This window comes from Dermacentor silvarum, chromosome 8 (assembly GCF_013339745.2).
Source record: "Dermacentor silvarum isolate Dsil-2018 chromosome 8, BIME_Dsil_1.4, whole genome shotgun sequence".
In the NCBI taxonomy this organism is placed as follows: Eukaryota; Metazoa; Arthropoda; class Arachnida; order Ixodida; family Ixodidae; genus Dermacentor; species Dermacentor silvarum.
Genome location: NC_051161.1, coordinates 122,424,481 through 122,439,975, shown reverse-complemented (window position 1 = coordinate 122,439,975; position 15,495 = coordinate 122,424,481). Strand labels below are relative to the sequence as shown.

Genomic DNA, 15,495 nt, shown 5'->3' with positions numbered 1-15,495 from the left:
TGGGACAGCTAAGAAACGGCCCGGCAGGCACCGCTCACCTTGGCGACCAGACTCTGCAAGGTGTGGCTGCTGTGGCCGAGCACTCGGAATGCCGACCGCCGCACCACCAGCGCCAGCCCGGTGCCCCGCAGCAGCTCACATCCCTCGGGCAGCTGGGCCACCAAGGGTCCCCAGTGGACTGCTTCCACTCCCTGCAAGGCTAGGACGTCCACGTCCTGCGCTGCACGCAGGGCGCGCTCCACATTTGGCTCCACCATTAGGTCCAGCCAAGACACCGAAAACACCCCGCGCTGCGATCCCACATCCCCGTTCTCTCTAGGCACAGCTAGTCCCAATGTGGGCATTGCGACGGCCGGTGCAGGAACCGGGGGGAGAGGATGCGTTGGCTTTGGCGCAGGAGGAGTCTGGGGTGGAGGAGCCGTCACGGACGGCGAAGGGGCCACCACGGCAGGCTTCGCTGCGTCCACGGGTGTCATCGTTACGTCCGAACTTCTCACTGGCGCACTACTTGGTTTCTCCGGGCTGGATGCCAGCCTTGCAGGGGCCGCCTTCTCGGGACCTGCCGCACTGACGTTGCTCAAATTTGTGGCGCTCGGCTTGTTCTCGTTGCTCGGCTGCTTTTCGGGGCTGGGTTTCTCGAAGCTCGGCTTTTCAGGACTCGGTTTTGGAAGAGGGGCCCTGTCGGGCACCGACCTGACGGGGCTCGGCTTCTCGGCATCTGGCTTCACAGGGGTCGCTGCCTTTACGGGGCTCAGGTTCTCGGGGCCAGACTTTTCTGGAGTTGACTTTTGGACGCTTGCCTTCTCGGGGCTTGGTTTCTCAGCACTTGGTCTCTCGCCACTTGATCTCTCGGTGCTAGGCTTTGCAGCACTTGGCTTCTCGGAACTTGGTTTTTCAACGCTTGGCCTTTCAGCACTCGGCTTTTCAACGCTTGGCTTTGCGGGACTTGGCACTGCCGCCGTGGGCTTTTCAGTGCTTGGCTTTACAGGGACTCGGGCACTGCAGCCGCAGGCTTTTCAGGGCTTGGCTTTACGGGACTGGGCACTGCAGCCGCAGGCTTTTCGGTGCTTGCCTTCTCGGGACTCGCCTTCTCCACAGCTGGCTTTCCCGGACTTGGCTGAGTCGGCTTTTCGGCGCTCACCTTTTCAGGACTCGGCTTTACAGAGGTGACCTTTTCTGGACTTGCCTTTTCAACGCTTGGCTTTTCCGTGACTGGTTTTTCTGGACTCTGTTTCTCGGGAGATGGCTTTTCAGACACTGCCTTTTCGGGGCTACGTGCCTCAGCGGCGGCTTTGTCAGAGCTCTTCTTTTCAGGACTGCTGGATGCAGTTTCTGCAAATGTGAAACCCAGCAAAAAAAGCATGTGAACTGATTGCTAGATATAGTTCCTTATTTTTGCGACCCTCAGCTCTACCAACTGTGCACACTCTTTCCCTTGAACACAGAAACCACTCAAAAAAAAAAAAAAAGGGAAATGACCATGAAGACAGCACGAGACGTGTCGTGCCCCATCTCTGGGCTTAAACACATGGGCCATGCAGCCTCACAACGCACTCGACCACGCTCACCCTTTTCTTTTTCTGTCGGCTTTGCGCCATCCTGCGACTTGGTCGCCACGGCAGCAGGTGGCTTGGCCTCCTTTTTATCCGACTCCTCCGCCTCCTCGCCTTGCTCCATTGGCTCAGCAGCTCCGTCTTCTTCCTTCTCTGCCTCTGCATGAGACATTGACATCGGTTCACGACAGCCCACACCAAGGCCTGCTTAACTGTGTACATTCATAGGAGAAAGCCTTAGCTCTGGGCCTACTCCAATTTCCCAAACTCCAAATACACATGAAATACCCACATGCTCCGATTACAGTAGAACCTCGTTGACACAATCCCATTTCACAAGACTTCCCAGAGCCAACGTTCCCGATCTAGAACACAAAAAATCAACCAATACAGTTGCACTTCTTTCGATCTTTCGGCACTGATGTTCAGTGCATCGTCAAACTGTAACATAGAGTAGACGACTTATAACTTAAGTCGCCGGAGTCACGAATATCCACACTATAAGCGGTACCGCACTATAATCAAAACAACTATTTTCAAGGCCTGCACATATGCAAAACGTAGTTTTGCATCCGTTGAAATGTATGAATGTTGACAGGTTGATGTCCAAGTACCCGTGGGTCTTCGTGTGAAGCAGACAAACAATAATATTTTTTTAAACACGGGCGATTGAAATTCCAGGTGCAGTACAGTGTCTTATCCGATTTCTCGGACTGATTAACGTATGCACGAATCAAAAACATTGCGACCGCGGAACAAGTTGCCACCATTCGAGTGTTGCCCGTGCCCTCACTTTCGTTATCCAAGGTCGTTTCTCTGCTTTCCATGTGCCATACAGCCATTGCAATGCATTTCGACGACTCGGCACCAAACCACAACTCTGGTCGCCAACGAGGCACGCTGGTTAGTAGGTCTAGCCTGTGGGGGGTAGGGCGTCATCACCGTCGCAAAAAGCTCGCCCTTGATACGTTCGTACCCGTAGACGATTACATAAAGACTACGCATGCGATCACGTGCACGGTCTGAACTGACTGAACCCATACAAAGTGGACTTTGGTTCCTCAGACGATCAGCCACGGCAACTACAGTAGAACCTGGTTCATATGTTTTTCACGGGACCGTAAAAAAACAAAACACAAGAGCCGGGAAACAGGAAAAATTCAGAAATGGGAGTAGTGTTGAACTGCACACAATTTATTTTAATTCTTACGCGTGAAAAAAAGTTGTAATTTCACCCTAAGTATCGATTGCGATAGCAAATTGATTCAACAGCTATACAAAGTAAGAATAGTAGTTTTCTCGTCCATATAAACTTGTAAACATTCGCTTATTCACTATATTAACAAGCATGGTGTCAGCGCCCACAGGCAAACACAAACACATCACACTCGATGAGTCAAACGCTGGCGTGAGGAACTTAAGCACTGCTGCAGAAGCGAGCGAAGTGACCTTCATGCTGTTGTCTAGAGCTCTGCACGGGCCCGAGCCGGCCCGAAAGCCCGGGCCCGGCCCGTCCGAAGCGTTTTTCGGCAGGCTCGGGCCGGGCCCGGGCTCGGGCTTGAGGCTGCGGGCCCGGGCCGGACTCGGGCTTGAAGCCACGGGCCCGGGCCAGACTTGGGCCCGCTCATTAATGAACCTAAGTAGGCCTTCGAGCACACGCAACGGTTATGCATTGCACGGTTCAATGCATTCTGTGCCAAGCTGAAGTGGCACGTGCAAAATTACTGTCATCATCATCATCAGTCTATATTTATGTCCACTGCAGGACGAAGGCCTCTCCCTGCGATCTCCCATTAACCCTGTCTTGCAATAGGTGATTCCAATTTGCGCCTGCGAATTTTCTAACTTCATCACCCCACCTAGTTTTCTGCCGTCCTCGACTGCGCTTCCCTTATCTTCGTATCCATTCTGTAGCTCTAATGGTCCATCGGTTATCCATCCTACGCATTACATAGCCTGCCCAGCTTCATTTTTTCCGCTTAATGTCAACTGGAATATCGATTGTCCCCGTTCTCTGATCCACACCGCTCTCTTGACTGTATATCTCAGGGGTTCTCAAGCATGTTCGTTCCAGGGAACCCTGCTAAGCTCCATGAAGCGCCAAGGAACCCCTCCCCCCCCCCTCCCGAATTAACCGAATTAAAATGTCCGAATTAACCGAATGTCGAATTATCAAGGGTATCAAGAAAATAATAAACAAATGCTTAACTACGTGGACATGCTTTTATTTACTCAATGAATCCGCAAATCCTGTTTATGTTTAGCACAAAACCAGTGCGGAAGCTGAAACTCTCATCTGCTGACTGATTAGCGCTTGTAGCGGCGAAGGCCTTGCGCGCGTACATCCCGCTTATTTTTTCGCCAGTCAGCTGCTCGCCAACAAATTGTCCGTCCATCGTGATGTAGCCTGTGCTCTTAATCTTCGACATCTTTGCACTGAGTTAAAGCAAAACTGCTTGCCGCAACCGCTGCGCACAAAACCGCGACTGCTATCGAAGCGATCATGGACGGCGACCTTGCTGTTCAGAAGGCAGGCGGCCAACGCACGCACCAAGTCAAAACGAAACTACCGTTAGCTGCAAGAAGTGCGGACGAAACCACGGTCGCTATCGACGCTGCCATGGGAGGCGACTACGCAGTTGTGAAGGCACGCAGCCATGGCACGCAGCCGACGTGCGCACCCAGTGAAAACGAAACTACTGTTTGCCGCAACCGCTGCGGACGAAACTGCGGTGGTTATCGACGCGATCATGGATGGCAACTACGCACTTATGAAGGCACGCGGCATGCCGCCAACGCGGTGTTATGCGCGGCGATAAACGCAAGAATTAAGTCTTTACGGGCACAGGCACGAAGCGCTCCGGCGTTGCTGTCAATCACGTGCTGCGCACGATTGCCGCTGAGGACCATGGCGATGCGGACTGCGCCGCTTCGTTTCGGTTGGACGCTAGCGCCGTTCGTGCTCTTCTGCGACGCAAATTTGCGATGCTCCGCGCATTTCTTTTTTCATTTTTTTTATTCCTCCAACGGATACGTCAGTGCGCACGCAATCGGCACCTACGCTATCTACAAACGGGAGAAATGCGCATGTTAGTAAATTACGGCCTCCGAGATTTAAGTGCGAAAGCTTAGGCGCGCTGCCCGTTTTCGGAGGTTGGGTGGCTACAAGCTGCTTGCGAATTTATTGCGGAGTTCGCGCGTTGCCGTTACGCGCTGTGATGTGCTTTTTGACACTCAGGCATGAGTAATGGATGTTCTGTGGATCGAGCGCACCTGGTTTTCGCTGTTTTAGCCACTTGGCGAGCGCGGGACTACGGAAAATTTATCAGTGGCTCGCGGAACCCCGAGCAGGGGCCTGCGGAACCCCAGGGTTCCGCGGAACCCACTTTGAGAACCCATGGTATATCTTATCGGATGACTGTATATCGTATCGAAGAAAATAGTAAAACAGATGACGTTCTCATTTTAACAGCGGAGCTGTTTCAGCCGGGCGTAATGTGTCTGCTGAATCCAAAAAAGTGTGCCGATCCTGGTAGCAGTGTAGAAAGGGTCCAAGCGCAATGGCACATACACCTGTGAACTAGCGAAGCTGAGCCTGGTTAAATCTAGCTAAGAATGGTGGGGACTACTTAAACTTAGCCAGTCATCGATAGGCAATTGATAGCCAATAAATAGCCAGTCGATAATAAATCAATAGCCAATAAATTCCGGAAAATTCTATGAATGACTTGGTAGTGCTTAGCCTAGCCCAAATACGTGGCTAATATCTTGCAATAGACAATCGATAGCCAATCAATAGCTAATCAATAATCAATCAATTACAAATAAATTACGGGAAATTACAGGACTTGGTAGTGCTTAGGCTAGCCCAAAAGCCAGGACTAGCTAGGTGCCCATAAGCTCCGCTGTCTCTTTAGCATTGCACCGGCAGTGCAAGCTAAGCTATTTTTATTTTCCACAAAAACAAACATTGTTTCCGCGTAAGGAAAAATAAATTATACAAAGAACCACTCCTCAAACCATTTCCATGTTACCGTTTTTGTGATTGCACTACTACCAGTGTCGATACTATTGCATTATTTTAGCGATAAGGCCAGTTACTTTCGTGCTTCAATGCATAAAACAGCGTTTTCCTCAAAAAGTAAACTGGAACGCCTATTCATTTCGTCAGACACTTTGAAAATTAATATTTCGAAACTGGTTCAGTCCTGAGAATTCGTTCCAAGTGGATATGCCTTGCGAACTCAGCGGCTATAATTCGTAGATTGAAAGATGTGCCGTAAAATAAATAATTAAAAAGTTAATTAGCGTAATTATGTTAAATATTCAATTAGGCGTTTTGACCATCCATTAGGCCATCCATGTCAGAATTAGCCTGGAACTACATAAAACAATTATCCTCATTCGAGCGTCGTCGCATTATTGCGAACACAAGAAATCCTGTGATATGGTCAATTCCATCCTTCAGAACACTCTATAAGCATCAGTCGTTAATACATAATCTACCATTCACTTTGAATAAATACAAAAATGTCGATAATTTCAGTAAGAAAGAACTCAGCTCATACGTTGGTAGCTTGTAATGTATCTGATGTGATTATTATTCTGCCTTTGTGCATGGCTCTGAGTGTATGATGTACAATCTGTTTCGTTTTCTTGGCAAATGTTAATCTTGTAAATTCAGTCTCATGCTATGTTGTATAGCTGGTGTTGCATTGTTTTGTATAGGTAGTATTGCTATTGTATATAGGCTGATGATGATGATGATTATTGCTATTGTAGTGTTGATTAAAATGCATTCTGTTAATACTTTTCCCAATTTGCTCAACTCGCCGTGACGGAAATATTCTCCGTTTTTCCGTTCATAGCTATTTCGTCCGTGAGGAATTCCAGCGACAGCTGGAAATATACAGGGAGTTTGTTTTTAGCTGAACCAAATTTTTAAAATGAGAAAAATGTAAATCTTGGTAACATTATGTTTACCATTCGAGTGTACGTATTGGCGGCCTCTAGATACAGAGCAATTTCCGCACTTACGCCCGTAATTAGCAAAGTTACGCTAATTAACTTTCTAATTATCAACAATAGGTGGCTATAGCAGATGAGTACTTTGGGGCCCGTCCTCGACACTACCTATCCCAATGATCAAATTTTGAATAGCGGAGTTCATGTGGGAGCTATGCGAACAATTAGTTCCCCTTGGCAGGCTGCTTGAAACTGAAACTGGCCGCAAAAAGAGCGTCTGTGTCGTCGATGTCGCCGCCCCCCAGCCTTTCGTCACGTCTCCGACGTCACCGCTGGTCCGGCCCAACGAGCAGCTTGCGTTATCTCCTAGCTGTTTGCGGAGTTGGCCTAACGCTTCAATGCCGGCGGGCCGCCAAATTTACTTCGTCATTCCTTCGGGCGCCACGTTGCGCTGTAGCGCGAACCCCGCTCCTTGGGCTTTTGATACTACAGGCACGGCATGATATCAGTCTGTAGCGTCGACGGCGAACGCCGCAGATAGCAAGGAAATAACGCAAGCTGCTCGCGGGCCGAACCGGCGCCTACCTCGGAGACGTGACGAAAGGCAGGGGGGCGGCGACATCGACGACGCTCTTTTTGTGGCCAGTTTCGGTTTCAAGGAGCCTGCCAGGGGGAACTAATTGGTCGCTTAGCTCTCACATGAACTCCGCTATTGAAAATTTGATCGTTGGGATAGGTAGTGTCGAGGACGGGCCCCAAAGTGCTTATTTGCTGTAGTCACCTATTGTTGATAATTAGAAAGTTTATTAGCGTAACTTTGCTAATTACGCACCTAAGTGCTGAAATTGCTCTGTATCTAGAGGCCGCCAATCAGTGCACTCAAATGGTAAAGATAACGCGAACAAGATATATATTTTTCTAATTTTAAAAATTTGGTGCAGCTAAAAAAACATCCTCTATGTAAATTACTGTACATGTGCGCACACTGTTTGCCGACATACTATAGTCCAAAATGACCGTCCAGCGTGTAAATTGGAGAATAAATTGATTTGATTTGATTGATGTCGTTGTACACTTTGAAAATTATCTCGAAACTGGTTCAGTCATGAGAATTCGTTCCAAGTGGATACGCCTGCGAACTCAGCGGCTATAATTCGTAAATTGAAAGATGTTCCGTAAAATAATGAAAAAGTTCATTAGCATAATTATGTTAATTCTACAATTAGACGTTTTGTTTTCTCATGGAAGTAATGACCGCCTCATCGAGTAGTTTAAATCAAGGATTATTATATAATTGTGCAATCTGCAACAGGCATTTTTTAAAAACTTGGTTCAGCTAAAATGAAACACCCTGTATATTTGCATACTAAGTGACATCATAAATGCATGCGCACCAGCGGAAAAATAGCAGCACAGGCAATGGGCCGGATTACTGATGTTCCCGTGAGAGAAACAAAGATTTCGGCCTTTTATTGCTTATATACTGCAGCTGATTAAACCTCGAGAACGTGATGCTGAAAGATACTGTACAATCTGTAAGTAAAAAAAGATTTTTTCTTTCTCTTACAGGCCGGGCCTGGTCATGCACACGCGGGCCCTAGCTAAGCTTAGTAATGAACGCCCGGGCCCGGGCCAGGCCCGGGCCTTGTAAAGCGGGCCCAGACCGGGCTCGGGCCGAAAAATCCGGCCCGCGCAGTGCTCTACTGTTGTCTATCGCTTCAACGCAAACTGAGCACCGAGAACACACAGCACGCACAAAGCTACGAGCCGCCGACGCACCTACACTGCGTAGACTGCCCCCAACGCAGATCGCTGCGTACTGCGCGGTGGCGCGCAGTACACAGTTGATACCAGAGCACAACGCTGCCCGCTATCCCTCCCCCCTCTCTCCCTCGCCGGTGCCTCGAGCGCAACTGAAGAAGGCGCACTTCCTCCCTGCTTTGCTTTCTTTCGCGCGCGATACATGATGTGGTCGTCTGCTCCCCTCGCACGCTTTCACTCGCACATATAGCATACAGCGCGTGGCGACGGCGTTATCGCCCTTGGACTTTATACGGAACATTTATGAGCCAAAACCAATTTTAGGGCCGAAACGCGTCATAGACACCATTTTTAGATAGCAAATACGGATCTCAAGGGCCATACTTTTGCTGGCGGAAACCGAAAATACGTCATAAGTGTCGCCCCCAGCACTTTCGGCGGCCGATGCCATCGTCAAGCAACCGAGCCAAGCGACATGAAAAGTCAAAATGGCCGCCCGAGCCGGCGCGGGGTAGCAGTTCGCAACGCATGATGCGGGAACGGTCCCACAGTTGCAACTCGCGGCATTACCAATGCATTGGGTTCTATGGGAGCTGTGCCGGGACCAGCTTAAAACGACGTAACAGCCGGGAAAACGCAGCACCCGGGAACAGTGGGGTTCTACTGTACTACGAATGCCTACCAAGTTTGTATGTGTGCACACTGGTACGAATGGTGAAAGCTCACAAGTGCACATAAAGCCTAATACAGTTAAACCTGGATATAACGAAATTGACAAATTCCTGAAAAACTTTGTTATAAAGAAGATTTCGTTATATGCAGGTTCGCCACGAAAATTTGAAAAGGAAACACTTACCGTATTTACTTGATTCTAACGCGCCCTCGATTGTAACGCACACCCGTTTTCAGTTTTCGTCAAAGCACTCGTCTTTGGAATGTCAGACCAGGTACTGAATGTGTGAACGCGTGTCGTTTTGCACAAGCGCGAGGCGTCGGAAACGAATAGCGAGCGACACGATGGTGTCGTATAGTGTCACCTAGTGTCAGGTTAGTGAAGTGAAGCGCAGAGACTTGCGCAGTAACCTAAGAGTGGCGCTGCCAGCGCATTGGGAAAAAAAAAAGCTTTTTTTTTTTTTTCCTTCGGCAACATCAACTGGAAAAGGAGAGTGACGGCTTGGCGGGCTAGGCCAGCTGCAGCAAGCGGTAAGATTAGGTTTGAATGAAGGGAGGGGGAAAGGTCACGCCCGCGGCGGCAAGATCGCCGGGTCGAGGAATGCAGGCCCGCCTCGCGAGCGCACGTGTGCGCACGCTCGCTCTCGCCTAGCAGTCGCCGTGAATTCGAGCGCGCTTGGCCACCGCTTCGCATTCCGTCGCGGCGAAGAAGGTGCTTCCGGTTGCTGCTCGCGCAAAAAAGACAAAATTTGGGGCGATATCTCTAGGGTGTCGGCGGGGAAAATTTGTTATTTCGAGATAGTCTCCCGCTGCCACTTTGTTACGTAGAGGTCTCAAATACATGTGCTTCTATGGAGTAACAGCGGGGAATAGAAAAACTTCATTATATCCAGGAATTCGTTATATGAAGGTTTATTATAAGCAGGTTTAACAGCGTCGCATGTGCGGTCTCTGCACTGCACAACGTGCATCCCGACGGGTGCACAGAAACTGGAGCCGAGTTGAGTGCATACACAGATGATAAGCAGTCGAGCAAAAGGCTTCTACGTCACCTCGGCAACCACCGCGCGCCTGCATTGCACTGCCGCCGCTTTTTAGATGCTTCATCTTATGGTCGGGGCTATGTCACTCCCTCCCTCCCTCCATCCACCGTGTGGAGTGCGGTGTCCACACCCCTACTGCGCATGCGCATCCCCCTCCTCTCCTCTTCTTGTCTCATCTCCTCTCGGCATTCCTCCTCTCCTCTCCGGATTGCGCAACGAATGGCAACACCTGCAGCTCCGCGCGCGATAATGCGAAGCAACTTAGGTTAGAGGCGCGACGGTAGGCGCCCCAGAGGCACCGGCAACAGTCGCTAACGCCGCGTGCGTTCGGTGCGAACGCAGGCAAAACGCCGACGGCGTCGACAACAGTTCTGCGTGTTGCTGGTGCTGCTGCATGTCCAAGTTTATACAGCTGATAAAACTACCTTGAATCGACCCCATGGCTGCTTCGCATACTAACTCAGGGTTCCCCGACGCAAATGGCAATTTTTGTTCGCGTTCGTTTCACCTTGGGTATTGTGCAGCTCCGCGCGCGATGGCTAATGCGAAGCAATTCTGGATACCTGAGCCTTTATTCAAAGCGCCGTCCGACAAGTGGCGCCGTGCTTGAGGGCAGACCGAACTCTAACGCCTACCGACCAGATACGATATCGATGGCATATTGTCACGACGTCGAAAGCTCGAGGGACAAACGAAACGCACTTTAGAGGCGCGGTTTTAAATAGCGCGCGCTAGACGCTATGTAGTGCCGATGTGTCTTATGCCGTCGTCATCGCCCCCACGTGGAGGCGATAGAAGGATTCCCACCTTATTTCCAAACTGTCCAAAGAACCTCACACGGTCAACAAACCTCGAAAGCCGCTGCGGAAGAGAGAACCTCCTGTGTGCCGCAGTAGTTTGTGCAAATTTTGGCATGTAAAATATATATACTGGGTGGTTTACTATCATGCACAAGATTGGAAAATATGTAAAGGCGCGCGGTAGGCGCCCCAGAGGCACCGGCAACAGTCGCTAACGCCGCGTGCGTTCGGTGCGAACGCAGGCAAAACGCCGACGGCGTCGACAACAGTTCTGCGTGTTGCTGGTGCTGCTGCATGTCCAAGTTTATACAGCTGATAAAACTACCTTGAATCGACCCCATGGCTGCTTCGCATACTACTCAGGGTTCCCCTACGGGAATATGGTGTAATTTTTTTTTTTTCATTCATTTGTTCATTCGCTCCACGTCTCATGCTCCTCCTTCGTATTGCCCGCGGGCTCTCCTCTCCCATTTCATGACAGGCCTAGTGCATGGCTGCACTGTAAGCGGTACACGTATATAAATTTAGTTTTATGGGAGTTAGGGAAACGGGAGTCAGAAAAGGCCGTGTTTTAGCCAGTTCTGCACTCTAAAAGGTTACGTTATACGTGGTCCAAGCTGTAGTATGATATGCTCTCTGCCCACTGGATCCCATGTGAACAAGAAAAGGCGAGAGGTATGCACGATCAAGAGCAGTACTCAAGCGCCCCACAGCACTCAAGCGCCAATCTCACGTGAAAGTGCCGGCAAGCAGTTAGTTCCTCTTCCAGTGCCAGCAAATCTCCTTGCAGGTTGTTCACACAGCTATCAACGCTATCATTCACGCCATTCACAGCTATCAATGCCAATCTTATTGTGATAAGCATTCTCACCTATCTGTTTCACAGTGAGTGGCATGGTGCCATTGAAAGCCTACTGCATACTTTTAACAGGCGATAATGCAAACTCATCACAGCGATGTTTTGCTCGGGCGGCACCGTATTCCGGCATCGCCCACCACTTCGATTTTGTTTTGCTTTCCTGTCACTACTTTTAAACACTACACAACAGGGAAATGACACAGCGGGCACCAGCGATTACGCTGGAACCTTCGACGAGTCATGTATAAAAGCCGACGCGCTTCACCCGCAGATCAGATTTTCAACGATCGCCATCTGTGCTAGCCGCTATTGTTGTGCTTGACAGTTACTTGTTTTTCTAGGCACAGGTTCACTCAATAAAGAGTTAGTTTCCTGTTTCACAGTTGTCACTACTGTGTTCATCATCACCACCACCACTACAACGTGACAATAGTATCTTTACACCGGCTTTCGCGTCCACTCCGCCTCTGCGGCCGATAGTGTCACCTGTAGTGAGATGAAGCTATCTTAAAAAGCGCCAGCAGCGGGAAGCAAATGCTTCATCCCCGCTGTGCTTCAACGCATCTCCAAAGCTCAATATTGCGCAACCTCCAGTGCTAAACCCGCGGGTAGACACACTTTTTGCACTCGAGGCAGACCACCTCTAAAGCACTGCGTGCAGGCTGTGTATGCGCTCAGTCATGTGCAGCTACGGCTGCGCTAGAAAAGGAGACGTGCTTGAGCACATTACCGCAAGCTCGCTTCCCTCCCCCTTCCCCTCACTCACGCGAGTAGACTGCGCTCATCAAGCCACCATCCTTCTTGTCTCACCCTCACACACTTTCAGTCGCACCTAAAGCACACAGCACACGAGGCGCAATAGGATCTTATTGCACTGTACTTCATACAGAACATGATGCTGCTATGCTTCAGCAATCGCTCTTTCTCATACAGCAAGCGATGTTCGCAAGGAGCCACTTGAAACTCAACCACTTGACTATCTGTATATCTGTGAAAGTTTCCATTTATTGTCTCTGTATTCCTCCGCGGCACTAGTGAAATTTCGTTATATTCAAATCATGTATAAAGACGCTTCGTTATATTGCAGTTTACACAAATGGTGCTCTATGGACAAGAAGTTATAATAAGTTAAATATTTCGTTATATTGAGAATGTTGTTGTATCGAAGTTCGTTATATTGACGTTTAACTGTATTTATAAACTGTTGATATATTTTCACATGGATGAAACAAGAAACCAGTTCATCTATATACAGTATAGACCACTTATAACGTAACCGCTTATAGTACAGGACCGGATATAGTGCGGTCTTTTCAAACTCCCATTAATTTTCCCATAGCACTCCATGTATACACGTACCGCTTATAGTGCAGTTGCGGGAAACGAAATACCGGTTACAGTGTGGCTACCTGGGAGTACGGAAGTCAGCGGAGACCGCGAAAGCTCCCCTCAAACGGGCACCCCAAGGAGTGCTCGAGGAAGAGAGACCAAGTGGAGGAGAAGGGCACGTGGTGCGAACGAACAGCCAGTGAGGCTGAACCCAGAATCTTGAGTGCGAGTCGTGAAATATCACGGCGCGCATAGCGAGCGAGGGGCACGAAACTGCCAACGCTCGCTTCACGATAACGGCAATAAACGAAACTTCAGGGAGCGGGCGGCGCCAGCACAGCACGGCGAAGGGCACACGCGGAGACCGTGGAATGTGAGGGAGGAGGGCGGCAGGAAAGCGGATTTCGCCTCGGCAACTCCGCCGCTTCAGTGGCTCCCCTCGCCCTCCCTCGTAGCTCCCTCACTTTCGACTGTCACTGTGCGCGCTCGCCGCCGTGCAGGCACCGCCGCTCGAGCCGGCCTGGCGCCAGCTTCCCGAAGTTTCGTTTTCTGCCGTTATCGAGAAGCGGGCGTTTGCCGGCGTGGGCAGTTTCGTTGGCCGGCCTGGGACAGCGCCGCTGCTTCCGTCTGCGCCACAGCCGCAGCGTGCAAGGTCAACACATGACTAGAAAGTAGGGGAAGCATAAAGGAGAAAGAAGGTTTCACTGCCATTTTCTATGCGTGGCTACGGTAGCGTGGCTGAGACGTCGGCACGTACACGCATGTTCAGGCGCAACGCAGAATCGGCGACCTTGCCATTTGAGAGAGGGTGAAATTTCCGCCGCATTTTTTTTTCTTTCTTTTTTTTTTTTTTTTGTTCGCGCGCGACATTGAGGGGTCTCTCCAAAGCTTTTACTCTATGGCGGAGCAATGCCGGTCGGAGGCGCCGCCGCGTGATTCGGTTCGAATGAACGAGATTCGACTGTAAATTCAATGGAAACGTTCTAGCCGCATTCCTCGACTGTCGCATACGCGTGGCAGCTCAGTGCACATGTTTTGCATATGTGCGGGACTGTTGCTTTGGTTATAGTGCGGTACCGCTTATAGGGCGGATACTCGAGACTCCGGCGACTTACGTTATAAGCGGTCTACAAGCGGTGAACTGTAGGATGTCTGCTGAACTTACACATCAAGAAAAACCGTTGAGGTGGTTGAAACCAGTCAGGGAGAAAAAAAAAAGAAAGACAACCAACAGAGGATAAAGGACCGGTGCACACTCACCAGAGGCTGGCTTCTTTTCAGCCTTCTCCTCTTCAGCTGTCTCCATAGGCTCTTCCTCCTGCTCCCCCTCCTCATCCTCCTCCTCATCTTCCTTCTTGTCGGCTCCCTTCTGGGTCTTGCGCCGTTTGGACTCCGGCTCAGACTGCTGGGCACCCCGCTTGGCCCCCCTCCGTCTGCTGGGGGCAGGCGTCTTCTCCTCCTCTTCTTCCTCCTCCTCCTCGGCGGCCGTTGCCGAGGCACGGCTGCCCCGTGTGCTCCGGGCGCTGCGCTTGGGGCGCTCCTCGGCGGCGGGTGCCTTGCGCAGCTCGGCTGCCGGCTTGCGGCCTCTCCGCCGTGGCGTCACTTCTTCCTCCTCCTCCTCCTGCAAGTCCATCACCACAGCGTGAAAACCCCTGCTCCATCCCCCGACTCGCAGAACCATCACGCAAATCTGTGAGGAGGTGATACTTTGCCATTTTATGTCTGCCTAATATTAGATTAGGAAAGTAGGCACTGAAAGGTTAGAAAGGTTTGCTTTATTAAACCAAACCGCGCTCTTGAGGACGTACATTTGTTACGAGGATATTTAAGTATCCTTTGTTTTACCACCGAGTAATCCCGTAAAAAACATTGTGAACTCCCGCAAGGGTAGTATAGATGGCGGTGCTTGAAGCATCTAGCGGTCAAACTCAATCTGAATCTACGGGCGACGGCTTTCCTGGGGCTTTGTCGAAGGTGACCCCCTACAAGCGTAACCGTCCGTAACGATGGCTCCTTTCCACTCTTACTACGCTTCACTGCATGGCACAGCTGTACGGCAGTGAAACTGACTTGAAGAAACCTGCCACTAGGTGACTTCGATTAGTACGTTTGACTGACACACACTGCATAACACATGTATCAAGCTGAAATGATATAGGTTAGGTCTATACTGCCAACACACTAATGGCATGCATTTAAATCCAACTTCGGCTAACTACCTTGCATTTGATTGCAATTAAATACGACAGTGTTTGCATGAATAATTTTTTTTATCATTGTTCACATTGGGGTTGGGGCAGTTCCCCGATATTGCATTGATCGCATTGCTGTGCAGCACGATCACTGCAATCAAAAAGTGTAAACTGAGAGATTTATGGCCTTGTCCATACAAACGGGAGGATTGGTTGGAATTCGGGAGTATCAAAGGGTCTTGCTTAATTGCTTGGACATGATCAGTACACACGATGTCGCAAACAATAAGTCTAAGTAAAGAGACTCCTTGCCCTTCTCAG

At 50.0% G+C, this 15,495-nt stretch overlaps 1 protein-coding gene across 3 annotated transcripts in view; it reads right to left on the bottom strand.

Annotated features, from left to right (window-relative positions):
- LOC119461661 (nucleolar protein dao-5) overlaps positions 1-15,495 on the bottom strand; it is a 39,491-nt gene that overhangs the window by 18,115 nt on the left and 5,881 nt on the right. For 2 of the 3 annotated variants that reach the window (XM_049671847.1, XM_049671849.1), the window contains 4 exons: positions 14,243-14,603; positions 1,569-1,712; positions 993-1,332; positions 39-945 (listed from right to left, as the gene is read on the bottom strand). In XM_049671847.1, coding sequence (XP_049527804.1) covers positions 39-945; positions 993-1,332; positions 1,569-1,712; positions 14,243-14,603 — 1,752 coding nt within the window. The remainder of the gene's footprint in view (positions 1-38; positions 946-992; positions 1,333-1,568; positions 1,713-14,242; positions 14,604-15,495) is intronic. The other variant, XM_049671848.1, reaches the window with a different exon arrangement.